Source organism: Pelophylax lessonae (assembly GCF_965119305.1).
Source record: "Pelophylax lessonae genome assembly, chromosome: 3".
NCBI classification, from domain to species: domain Eukaryota; kingdom Metazoa; phylum Chordata; class Amphibia; order Anura; family Ranidae; genus Pelophylax; species Pelophylax lessonae.
In genome coordinates this window covers 66,025,751-66,039,559 of record NC_138770.1, presented here as the reverse complement: position 1 = coordinate 66,039,559, position 13,809 = coordinate 66,025,751, and the positions used below count along the sequence as shown (strand labels likewise).

General features: G+C 43.6%; 1 protein-coding gene across 1 annotated transcript in view; it reads left to right on the top strand.

Moving 5' to 3' along the window:
• The window catches only part of LOC309551450 (alpha-1,4-N-acetylglucosaminyltransferase-like), a gene marked incomplete at its 5' end in the record, with an annotated part of 46,792 nt that extends 33,405 nt beyond the window's left edge, over positions 1-13,387 (top strand). Inside the window, one exon of the mRNA XM_082252043.1 lies at positions 12,745-13,387. Coding sequence (XP_082108169.1) covers positions 12,745-13,332 — 588 coding nt within the window. The 3' untranslated portion in view covers positions 13,333-13,387. The remainder of the gene's footprint in view (positions 1-12,744) is intronic.
• Between the last annotated feature and the right edge of the window lie 422 nt (positions 13,388-13,809).

Here is a 13,809-nt window from a genome sequence, read left to right as displayed (position 1 = left end):
CCTCTTCCTCTACATGCATGCTGCCGAAAATCCTCATCCTCCTCTTCCTCCTGTGTGTTTCGTGCCCCTGCAGGAATGATATCTGCATAAAGGTAGCCTTGTTAGGAAAGGAAGTCCTCCTCTTCCTGCCGCTGTTCTGCCTCAAGTGCCCTGTGCATGATTCCACACAGTGTGTGCTCCAGCAGGTAGACTAGCGGGATAGTGTCACTGATGCATGCATCGTCCCGGCTCACCATCCGAGTGGCCTCCTCAAATGGTGACAGGACGATGCATGCATCCTTAATCAAAAGCCACTGCGTGGCAAAAAAAAGCAAAGCTCCCCTGACCCTGTCCTTTCGCCATACTCACACAGATACTCATTGATGGCCCTCTGCTGCATGTGCAGCTGCTGAAGCATTGCCAATATTGAGTTCCACCTGGTGGGCATGTCACAAATGAGGCAGTTGGCGGGCAGGTTGAATTCCCGTTCAATGTCAGATAAGCGATCACTGGCATTGAACGAATGGCGGAAATGGCCACAGACTTTCCTGGCCTGTCTCAGGAGATCTTGGAAGCCCGGGTATTTGCTAAAGAAACGCTGCACTACCAGATTCAGAACATGTGCCAAGCATGGAACATGTGTCAAGTGTCCCTGTCGGCGGGCGGAGAGAAGGTCTGTGCCATTATCGCATACAACCATTCCTGGTTCAAGCTGTCATGGCGTCAACCATCTCTGAGCCTGCCCTTGCAGAGCTTACAGAATCTCTGCACCGGTGTGACTCCTATCCCCTAGACAGACCAACTGAAGCACAGCATGACATCTTTTAGCCTGACTGCTTGTGTATTCCCTTGAATGCTTAGGGAGCACTGCTGCTGCTGCAGAGGAGAATTGCGCAGAAGAGGACATGAAGGAAGAGGAGGAGGAGGTGCTGGTGGAGTAGCCAGATGTGGCAGAACCAGCACCAGCTTTTTGGAGGCGTGGTGGCAAAACAAGCTGCAAGACCTAACCCTGTCCTGCATCCTTCCCAGCTGCCAGCAGAGTTACCCAGTGCACCGTGAAAGAAATGTAATGTCCCTGTCCATGCCTGCTGGACCAAGAGTCAGCAGTAATGTGCACCTTCCTGCTGACCGCTTTTTCCAACAAGGCCAAAACACTACCTTCTACATGATGGTAGAGAGCCGGAATGGCCTAAAGTAATGCCTTTTTGGGACCTGCCACTGTGGTGCAGCACATTCCACAAATTTGCGATAGGGAGCCGAGTCTACCAGCTGAAAAGGCAGCGACTGTAATGCTAGCAATTTGGCCAAGCTAGCATTAAGACGCTGAGCATGTGGATGGCTGGGACAGTATTTCTTTCTATGGTTCAAATACTGGGGTAGTGAAATGTGCCTACTGCTCAAATCATGCGGTGGTGTACTGCTAGCAGATTGGGTGCAACTGTCTGTGCCACTCATTGCTATATCTTCATCCCTCTCAATGCTGGTATTTGAGAAGGCATGGTATAGTAGGGTTAGAGATCGCAGATGAGGAGCAAGGTGATGTATGCTTGATTTGATCTGGTGCCTCTTTCAGGTGCTGTTGCCAAAGGACTGCATGGCAGGAAGTCATATGCCTTGTCAAGCATGTGATGCCCAAGCGGCTGGTGTTCTGGCCACGCTTGATCCGCTTTAGACAGTGTCCGCTGGGATTTTGCAGCACCCTGCACCTGTGGAGCTCTGTGCTGTGACGCAATAGGTTGGCTACTGCTAGGCCGGCCCATGGAGCACATCCTGCCTCGTTTCAGTTGTGCATCCTCCCCCTCCTCCTCCTCCTCCTCTCCCTCCTCCTCATCCTCCCCCTCCTCCTTCTCCTCCTCCTCTATCCTGTCAGGCACCCAAGTATGGTCAGTGACCTCATCATCCCCTCCCTCCTCGTCACTTGAGCAAGCTTGGCAATATGCTTCAGCTGTGGCAACATGACTGCTGGTCTCTTGTCCGTTATTGCTACCCCCTCTCTCTAGGCTCATGTTATTCCCTTCATCAACCTGGGAAACAACATCACAGCTTTCAAATTGCTGCGCATCCTCCAGCAGCATGTCACTGACAATATGATCAAATAGTTCAGGTGACTCCTCCGTGCATGATGGTGGGTCAACTGAAGGAGTAGCTGTGGAGGAGGAGCCTGTGGAAAGGGCCGCTTTGGCAGCTGCGGTGGAAGTCAAACTACTGGGAGCGTTGGTGTCAGAGGAAGATGAGGATGGCTTATTGATCCACTCCATCAACTCTTCCACGTGTTGTGGATGAATAGCACGGGCAGCACCGGAAATAAAGTGTGCCCCGCCTGCAGAGGATGCACTATGTCTATTGTGACCACCATTTTTCACAATCGACACAGAGGCTGCTTGCCCTATTTTCATGGCCTGTGAGCGTCGGCCTCTCCTTGTCAGCCTTTTGGACATTATGTTGATACAGATCAATATAGGATATACGCAACTGACCAATATGACAATATAACTCAATGACAGAATATGATGTAATTGATAGCCCTATAGATGAACTGTGGTGGTTATAGATGTACACAACTGACCGATTATCAATACTCACACTGATATCTGATGTAATCTATAATCCTATAGATGGATGATCTGTGATCCCTATAGATAAAACCACAAATGAGCGCAAAGGTTACTGTGGCTGATATCTGTAGTGATCACTATTCACACAGGTATGTGACCCCTATAGATAAAACCACAACTGAGCAAAGGTTACTGTGGCTGATATCTGTAGTGATCTCTATTACCTCAGGTATGTGACCCCTATAGAAAAAAAACACAACTGAGAGCAAAGGTTACTGTGGCTGATATCTGTAGTGATCTCTATTCACACAGCTATGTGACCCCTATAGATAAATCTACAACTGAGCGCAAAGGTTACTGTGGCTGATATCTGTAGTGATCTCTATTCACACAGGTATGTGACCCCTATAGATAAATCCACAACTGAGCAAAGGTTACTGTGGCTAATATCTGTAGTGATCTCTATTCACACAGCTATGTGACCCCTGTAGATAAATCCACAACTGAGCGCAAAGGTTACTGTGGCTGATATCTGCAGTGATCTTTATTCCCACAGCTATGTGACCCCCTGTAGAAAAAAAACACAACTGAGCGCAAAGGTTATTGTGGCTGATATCTGTAGTGATCTCTATTCACACAGCTATGTGACCCCTGTAGATAAATCCACAACTCAGCGCAAAGGTTACTGTGGCTGATATCTGCAGTGATCTTTATTCCCACAGCTATGTGACCCCTATAGAAAAAAACACAACTGAGAGCAAAGGTTACTGTGGCTTATATCTGCAGTGATCTTTATTCCCACAGCTATGTGACCCCTATAGAAAAAAACACAATCCACAAAGAAAAAAACACAGCTGAGCACAAAGGTTACTGTGGCTGATATCTGTAGTCATGTCTATAAAGATTTTTAGAATGTTGCAAAAACTGACCAATGAACAATACTGGTACTGGTATCTGATGTAAAGAAATCAATCTATCCCTACCTCACACAGGAACCTTGGCCCTCCCTACACTGTCTGATATGATGTAAAGAAATCAATCTATCCCTACCTCACACAGGAACCTTGGCCCTCCCTACACTGCTACTCACTTACTGGCGCTATACTGTCTGATACGATGTAAAGAAATCAGTCTATCCCTACCTCACACAGGAACTTCGCCCTCCCTGCACTGCTACAAATGTCTCTCTGCACTGTCTGACTCCAAAAAAACAACTACTCTCTCCCTGCCTGAATTGCGTGCCTGTCCCTGTCTGATCGCTGCACAATGACACTACACGCTGCGGCTGTGCGAGCAGCCCTTTATGTAGTGTGGGGCTTGTACTTGGCCCCTGAGACATGATTGGATAAAGGCAGCCTGCCTTTAGTCCAATCATGGCAGAGACCATTTGGTTGGCCAAAGCATGAGGTCAGGGTGCATGCTTTGGCCAATCACATAATGCGTGGCGCGCATGCAGTGCATTATGGGAAACTCGAATTTCCCGCGAAGAAGCACATTCAGTTCGTCATTCGACGAATTATCGAATGCCCGGTGTTCGAGTCGAACGTAGCCTCGACTCGAACTCGAAGCTCATCCCTACTGGTAATCAAACAGAAGCACAATGCACAGGAACACAGGATACAAAGCTGAAGATAATCCAGCAATTTACTATAGCCACCGGTGTCCTTATATAGGCCAGTGAACACTGGCAATTAGCAAGTTTTGCGTACGTCAATGCTCCGGAGCATACGCCAATGCGCCATTGCGTGCCTTTCGCTAATGCGCATGCGCAAATTAGCGTGACCATATTGGGCATTGCCATATTTTTACGTAATCCTTGGACTTCTTCCCTCACAGTATGTTTTGGGGTGTCATTCTAAGTATGACTATGATGTGTGTTAGAAATGTCTTCTTGACTGACAACTTTGTGTAAAAAAAACAAATTCCATTTTATTTCCTGCATTTTCCAATAACTTGTAATGGGGCTCAAGAAACGAGATATGCTGTCAGTACATCAGGATTGAACAATTTTCAAATATATATATATACAGATACAGTATATATATATATATATATATATATATATATATATATATATATATATATATATATATATATATATATACAGATATACAGTATCTCACAAAAGTGAGTATACCCCTCACATTTTTGTAAATATTTTATTATATCTTTTCATGTGACAACACTAAAGAAATGACACTTTGCTACAACATAAAGTAGTGAATTACTCTCTCATACTGGTCACTGGAAGTTCATAGCACCTAATGCCAAAGAACTCTCTGAGGATCTGAAAAAAAAGAATTGTTGCTCTACATAAAGATGGCCTAGGCTATAAGAAGATTGCCAAGACTCTGAAACTGAGCTGCAGCACGGTGGCCAAGACCATACAGCGGTTTAACAGGACAGGTTCCACTCAGAAAAGGCTTCGCCATGGTCGACCAAAGAAGTTGAGTGCACGTGCTCAGCGTCATATCCAGAGGTTGTCTTTGGGAAATAGAAGTATGAGTGCTGCCAGCATTGCTGCAGAGGTTGAAGGGGTGGGGGGTCAGCCTGTCAGTGCTCAGACACCGCACACTGCATTTAATTGATCTGCATGGCTGTTGTCCTAGAAGGAAGCCTCTTCTAAAGATGATGCACAAGAAAGCCTGCAAACAGTTTGCTGAAGACAACCAGACTATGGACATGGATTACTGGAACCATGTCCTGTGGTCTGATGAGACCAAGATAAACTTATTTGGTTCAGATGGTGTCAAGCGTGTGTGGCGGCTACCAGGTGAGGAGTACAAAGACAAGTGTGTCTTGCCTATAGTCAAGCATGGTGGTGGGAGTGTCATGGTCTGGGGCTGCATGAGTGCTACCAGCACTGGGGAGCTACAGCTCATTGTGGGAACCATGAATGCCAACAAGTACTGTGACATACTGAAGCAGAGCATGATCTCCTCACTTCAGAGACTGGGCCGCAGGGCAGTATTCCAACATGATAACGACCCCAAACACACCTCCAAGACGACTACTGCCTTGCTAAAGAAGCTGAGGGTAAAGGTGATGGACTAGCCAAGCATGTCTCCAGACCTAAACCCTATTGAGCATCTGTCGGGCATCCTCAAACGGAAGGAGGAGGAGTGCAAGATCTCTAACATCCACCAGCTCCGTGATGTCATCATTGAGGAGTGGAAGAGGACTCTAGGGGCAACCTGTGAAGCTCTGCTGAACTCCATGCCCAAGTGGGTTAAGGCAGTGCTGGAAAATAATGGTGGCCACACAAAATATTGACACTTGGGGCCAAATTTGGACATTTTAACTTAGGGGTGTACTCACTTTTGTTGCCAGCGGTTTAGACATTAATGGCTGTGTGCTGAGTTATTTTGAGGGAACAGCAAATGTACACTGTTACACAAGCTGTACACTCACTACTTTACATTGTAGCAAAGTGTAATTTCTTCAGTTTTGTCACATGAAAAGGTATAATATAATATTTACAAACATGTGAGGGGTGTACTCACTTTTGTGAGATACTGTATATATATATATATATATATATATATATATATATATATATATATATACAGTATATATATATAGATATGTATTACATATTGTTGGATCTACAAAGTTTCATATACGTTGTATACGGCATAGTCTGCAGCCATAATAAAATCAAGCAGCATACTAATGTCCAGGTGCCAGGCCAAACCATGTAGGCACCAGAAACAAGAAAGAGGGGGGCAACCCCCAGCGGATATTGCAAATGAATGGACCAATCCCCTCTGTTGCAACAAATACAATTCAAAAACAATCCTAATCATTTCTCAAAATTTCCAAATAGTCTTCCACCATTTTTTAAGGTGGCTACAAGGTGTAATATGTGATTTTATCGTGGGATTGTAATTGCATGCTGTACTATTAAACATTATATATTTTAGATTTGGTTGCATTTCAGTTTAATTACATGGTACCTAAAAAGTCTCATTTCATACCATGTTTTTTAATGAACCCTTTTATGAGGATGTTAGCACCTATAAAATTGCTAACTGAGGGGGTAAAAAGCTTTTTGGGTTATATATGTATAATAATTATAGCCTTATATATTTTCTAGGAAAAAAGGGGGAAAGAGAATATCAAACTGTACAGGCCAGAGAGGGGCATACACAGATATAATATAAAAAAATTACAAATTTTATTGAAATACCAAAAATGTAAAAGATATTGTGCCAACGCATACATCAAAGTATTAAAAACAAAAACAAAAGCTAAGTAACGCAGTTTCCTGCATGGTTCTAAGGCAAGAGGTAAGGTACTTTAATGTTGGGTCCTCATGCGCCAGCCTTTGGCGCTTGTAATACTTTGATATATGCATTGGCATAATATCTTTTTCGTTTTTGGTATTTTAATAAAAACATTTTTTATATTATATCAGTTTATACTACTTTATGGCCTGTACAGTCTGATATTATCTTCCCCCTTTTTTCCTTGTATACTGTACACCAAAGATGATGGCCATGAGAGTCACACCAAATGATTATATATTTTCTGCATTCAGAAACACAATTAGCCTTTTATTAAACAATTTACAGAGCCTTTTCTACATTTGTGTTAACATACTAATAAGAAGCCTTTCTCTATGTGCCCCCTTGTCATTTCTCTATGTGCCTCCTTGTCATTTGCAATGACCATAAAGTGAACAACCAAGTTTACTACATGGACCATTTATGAATTTACACAAGGTGGTCATATCACCCTTTAATATCACCTTCTGAAGGGAGAATAAATACAGTTAAATTAATTAAAACTGTATTTTTGTAAATTGGTGTCCAAAACGTAATTGCTTATTCAAGATGAGGTCTTATTTTAGCTTTGGGTGGGGAATTTGGGTACTTGGCGCTGCCTATATGGTGGGTATCAATAAATAGTTGAATGCGTGTAGTATAAAATATGCACTACGAATGTGTATAAAAAATGAATAAATATACACTAAGAATATATAATTTATATATAATCCACATATAATAAATTACACTCTAAATAAATAGGCAATAATAAAGTGCAATGTGCGTACCAAAGTGGAATATAAATATGCAAGTGAATGGATAAAATAACTGGATGAATAAATAAATACAGTAGTGGAAACCCGTGGTAAAGTGCAAATATTAGTCCATAACTTGATAGGTGTACAAGTGAATGATGAAAACAGCCTTGCGGTGACCCCGTGGTGGGTGACTGGTGAGGTGCAGGGTGACCCCTAGTGAAAAAAGACCTACTAACCAGATATACCCAGCCCACACAGGGGTATAGAGTGGGTATTTTAGATGTAGTTGGGTGTTCCTTCCGTTGGCTCCTAGCTCCCTTCTGTAGTGTGGGGGGGGGGGGGAACTGCGGGGCGTCCCTGGAGGTCCAGAGTATCCCAGAAGGAAACCAGGCTTTATAGGACTTCTCCTAATAGGGTGATGTGATGTCCGGCGGTCCGTGAGTGGATTCCGGTCACTCAATGATGTGTGTGGACGGGAGGGTCATATAGGGCAAAGAAAGGCTCGATAGTCATTACTGTTTAAACCTTTATTAGAATATATACAATAAAATGGGTACTCACATAGTACAAAATGATTCAGAGCAAGGAAATGGTGTCCTGGAACACAATGCGTTCCACCGAGATACCGGAACCGGAAGTGATGTGATGGCGCTGTACGCGTTTCGTCATCAGACGTCTTCTGCAGCATCACATCACTTCCAGTGCGATCCCTTTTGTATACGGGGGTTACCAGGCAACGGGAGCCGCCAGATCTCTGTAGGGCAAAGAGAATCAACGATCGTAGGCGCTTGCTGTAACATGGCATAGATCGTGAATATAACTAATGTACCTTGCTAAAAATATTATCTGCAAATAATACTATAATCTAAAAACGGAGGAAGAAAAAAGGAATAAGCATCAAAGGAATGTACTCCTTCTATGTTGCTATATATTCACCGTGCCACAAATAATATAACCCAAACCACTGTATACACATACAGGGAGAGAAATCAATAGTTAAAAACATTGCTATTGGATAATATGAATACATTTAAATTTTATATATTGCATAAAAAAATGTTTTAAACGATGTATAGTTTTATAAAGAGAGGGACATCTAGTGGTTAAAATTGTGTATTATACGTGAAAACAAAAACAAAAATAAAAAGAGTGGGTGGTATAAAATTTTAAATGCCAACGAAGATAAATTTAATGGTCAAAATTTTTTTTATAGATTAATAAGTGGGCGGAGGAAAAATTAGATATTAGATAACACGGGTGGTTTTAACCTAATACATTATACAAGAGGGATGTTTCTAAACAATGTATGGTTTTGGTAAGGGAGACATCTTGTGGAAGAAAGTGTGTGTTACATCTAAAGGCAGAATAAAATGAATATGTTTTCCTTGTATACACCAAAGATGATGGCCATGAGTGTCACACCAAATGATTATATATTTTCTGCATTCAGAAACACAATTAGCCTTTTATTAACCACTTTACCACCGGAGGATTTTGCTGTCTTACGTTCAAGCCACTTTTTGCGATTCGGTGCTGTGCGAATTTAACTGACAATTGCGCGGTCGTGCGACGCCGTACCCAAACGAAATTTACGTCCTTTTTTCCCACAAACAGAGCTTTCTTTTGGTGGTATTTGATCACCTGTGCGATTTTTACTTTTTGCGCTATAAACAAAAAAAGAGCGTTTATTTTGAAAAAATAATATTTTTAACATTTTTTTATATGAAATTCCCCCCAAAAAATATGTAAAAATCAAATTGTTTTAAAATTTTTGGCCAATTTGTTTTCTGCTTCCTATGTTTGGTAAAAAAAATCACAATAAGCGTATTTTGATTGGTTTGCGCAAAAGTTATTGCGTTTACTAACTAAGGGAAAGATTTCTGTAATTTTTTTTTTTCTTGTACAAAAGTTTTATTTTAAGAAGAGGCATAAACATACATCAAAAACATGGTACATGTGTACAATAAGACAAAAGAAAATGGAACGCATGGGAACAGATGGCAGCAAAACACGATACCGACATATGGCGTGAGCCAACCGGGAAACATCACGGACCAAATAATGGGTATCAACAAGTGGAAATGCATAAATAGGGACCTAAAATCCCTTAGTGCTTTCACAAAGCAGAAAGACTAACAAAATTAAAAGTGCTATTACGTTCCAGTGAGCAAACAGGGGCTGGGCCTGAGAGTACCGAGCCAGGAGGAAAAACAACACAAAAAGACAAGGAAAAGAGAGAAAGAAGGAGCGAAGAAGCAGGACAAACAAAGAGAAAAACAACAAAGAAAGAAGATTAGAGAAAGGGCGGGGAAGGGGAAGAGGGGGGAACAAGTCCTGCGGGGCGAGCGTCCAGGAGGCTTTAAAGAGAGAGAAGGGTGGTCTGGAATCTGGAAGGGGCAACGTTCGAGATCCAAGGGTCCCACACCTTTAAAAACTTGGCGTGGGAATCAGAAACTATTGCAGTCAACTTTTCATTAACAAGGATATCATTCATACGGTTTTTGACCGCCTCAAAACTGCCTCCAAGATCGGGCAATGGTCAGTTTCGTAGCTGTAAACAAATGCTGAGCCAACTGACGTTGTGTACGAGTCAGGTCAGGTATAGGTTTACACAAGAGTGCTTCATATGGGTCCCTCTTCAGGGTAACTTGAAAAATATTACGGAGCAAGGCATAAACCCTAATCCACAGTCTGCATACCCTGGGGCACTTCCACCAAATATGAGCCATAGTCCCTTCCTGAGCACATCCTCGGAAGCACAGGGGGGAACATGAGGGTATAAATTTAGCCAGCCTAGCCGGAGTATAGTACCACCGGTAAAATACCTTATATGCATTTTCCAGAATCAAGACATTTCGTGAACATTTAGAGAGAGCTGCCGTCATATGCCGCCAGTCTTCCCCGTCCAACCCACCCCCCAATTCTAATTCCCAGTTGGAGTGATAGACCGTGAAAGGGGGTGTATCGCAGGCAATAATGGAGGCATATAAGAGGGATATGAGTCCCGGCGAGTGGGGCAGTGCCCTACAGAGGCTTTCAAATGGCGTAAGTGTGTAGGGTAAGGGCCTATGTTTAATGAGTTGCTGAAGAAAACTATGGAGTTGCATATATCGAAAATGTTCTCGCAAAGGTATATCGTGCGAAGAGCGGAGGGCCCCAAAAGGGAGTATCTTCGTGGGGGTAAATAACGAGTGGACGTCCACGAAGCCATGGTCCGTCCACCATGAAAACACGCGTGGATTAGCAAGACCAGGTGGAAACATAGGGCAAGGGAAGAGACGCAGTAAGGGTAAGTGGGGGGAAATCAAACTGGCTGAGTACTTGACAGAGTCCCAGAGGCGGAGAGAGTGAAGGAGGCAAGGACGCAAGTCCGGCGGTCGGAATTTAGGAGGGAGCCAAGGGATGGAAGAAAGGGGGACTGGGCTGGCATCCACCAAGTCAATCGTGACCCATAGTGGCAATTGAAACGAGTCGTGTAAATGAGAGAGAGGGGCTATTGACGCTGCAGTGTAGTACGCCTTCAAATTCAGAACCGAAAACCCTCCAGAAATCCTCCGAGCATACAGAACGCGTTTATTAATACGGGGTCTAGAAGAACCCCAAATAAATTTCAGAATTTTGCGCTGATGAATGCGTAAAATATGAGAGGGATTCGGAACCGGTAGTACACGGAAATAGAACAATAGTTTAGGAAGATAGGTCATACGAACGGCCGTGATCCTACCAAACCAGGACAAAGAGAGGTAAGACCAGGAAGAAAGCAGGGATGTCAAGTGGCGAAAGAGAGGCGGGTAATTAACAGCATAAAGACCTTCATACGTGGGAGATAATTTAATACCCAGGTAGGGTAAAGCAGGGTGCCATTTGAAAGGAAAGGCCGCTTGGAGGGCTGCCACATCCTCAGGGGGCAAAGTAACGGACATTGCACTAGATTTGGCAGGATTGATATGCAGGCCCGAGAAAACGGCAAACGCATCCAGCAAAGCCAGAAGGTTGGGCAATGAAATCCTAGGCGATGTAAGGGACAGCAAGATATCGTCCGCAAATAACGATATCTTGTGCGGGGAGCCCGCCACTTCGATGCCCGAGATGTCAGGGTGGGTACGTATTGCTGCTGCTAAGGGCTCCAAAGCCAGAACAAATAGGAGGGGTGACAGCGGGTACCCCGGCCAATGGAAAAAGGGAGCGATTCAAATCCATAATATTTGATACGGGCTGTAATTTTTTTTTTAACGAGTAATGGCGGCGATCTGCGATTTTTTTGCGGGACTGTGACATTGCGGCGGACAGATCGGACCCTTGCCTGAAATTTTTGACACTTTTGGGGGTACCAGTGACATTACTGCAGTAATCAGTGCTATATATATGCACTCTTACTGTAAAAATGACACTGGCAGGGAAGGGGTTAATTTTATTGGAGAGGAAGGGGTTAATGTATGCCTGGTGCTTACTGACGTGTGGGGGGGGGGGGAGGTGACTGAGTGAGTCAGGGACAGATCGGATGTTCAGCTATGCTGAACACTCCGATCTGTCACTCCCTGTCACTTAGGAGATCCGCCCGCTCTGTTTACACAGGCAGGCGGATCTCCAAACTAGATTCCCCGACGACCGGGGAAAAGCAGCGGTGATCGCCGCCGCTCCTCCCCTGGCCCGACTCCCGCTGTGAAAGAAAACAGCGGGAGCGCGCCTCCGGCGGTGCGCGAGCGCCGCCTACAGGGGGAGGAGTCCAGCGACGTAGGTCTACGTCGCTGGACGATAACGAGCCACTGTGCCGCAGTAGAGGCACAGTGAGCGGACGTAAAGCGGTTAAACAATTTACAGAGCCTTTTCTACATTTGTGTTAACATACTAATAAGAAGCCTTCCTCTATGTGCCCCCTTGTCATTTCTCTATGTGCCTCCTTGTCATAGCCCTTTACTAACATAGCTACTCATTTCCAGTTCCACAAAATCCTTTTTGTAAATTGGTGTCCAAAACTTAATTGCTTATTCAAGATGGGGTCTTATTTTAGCTTTGTATAGGGTAAGATTATATCCATGTGTATACGGTTTAAATCCTTTTTTTTTTTTTTTTATACAAGAAAGTCATGGTACAGCTGCTTCTACGTGGTATTTTAAAAATATGAAATATTGCTTATGCTTATGTTATGTTCTCATGAAATATTGTACTTTGCTTGATTACCAGGTAAATCCTCAAAAAGAAATCTACTGGAGGCACGTTAGCTCAGATGCCTGTAGGTTTGCAATGATGTGGAAATATGGTGGAATTTACATGGATACCGATGTCATCTCACTTCGTCCAATACCCCAGGACCATTTTCTAGCAGCCGAATCTACCATAGTTACTAGCAGTAGTGTTTTTGGCCTCTCCCCACATTACCAGTTGACATGGCAGTTTATGGAGAACTTTGTTCAGAACTACAGGGGACAAATATGGGGACACCAAGGGCCTGGGGTTTTCACACGTGTTGTGAAGAAATTGTGTGGTATGCCGGTATTTAACTCTACGGATGATGTCATGTGTGCAAACATCAGTTATTTACATATGCAACGTTTCTACCCCATCTTGCATCCAGCATGGAAAAAGTACTTTGAAGTCTGGGAGAATTTGCCAACATTTATTGACTCATATGCCTTACATCTTTGGAATTTCAAGAATAAAAAGGGTGTATCTATGGTACCTGGAAGCAACACATTGGTGGAACATCTCTACCAGAAACAATGCCCTACCACCTATGGATATATCTTGAGAAAAGAGAAAACACACCTGTAACAAGGCTTTTTGGGCTTATAAAAGCAGATTATATGACTCCTCAGAAAAGCCAACTATCTTGTAGAGTGAAGAAAAGTTAGAGGTTGCCAAACCATTTGTGCAGACTGTGCATCTACACAAAGGTCCTCAGAGAGTAGGGGCCCATTAATACTAGATGAAGGCTGAGCCAGTTCTCCTGCTGCTGTCATGGAGTTCACCCTTCATAATATCATAACCTTGCTCCTGGGTTGTAATATTGTACCTCAAAAACCTTCACTGCCTGCCTTAAGCTGGCCATAGATGGTTTGAATCTTGGCCGGTTCAGCAAGAACCAGCTGAGATTAAAACCATCTATGGGCAGGCTGATTGTACCCAATTTGATCCATCCATCGACTGGTAAAACCAGCATTTTGGATTTTTACATGCGATTATTGCCAGTGGCTATAGCCGCTAGCAATAATCACTGTGTTCACCTGGCAGGGATGGCTCCCTGCGCCC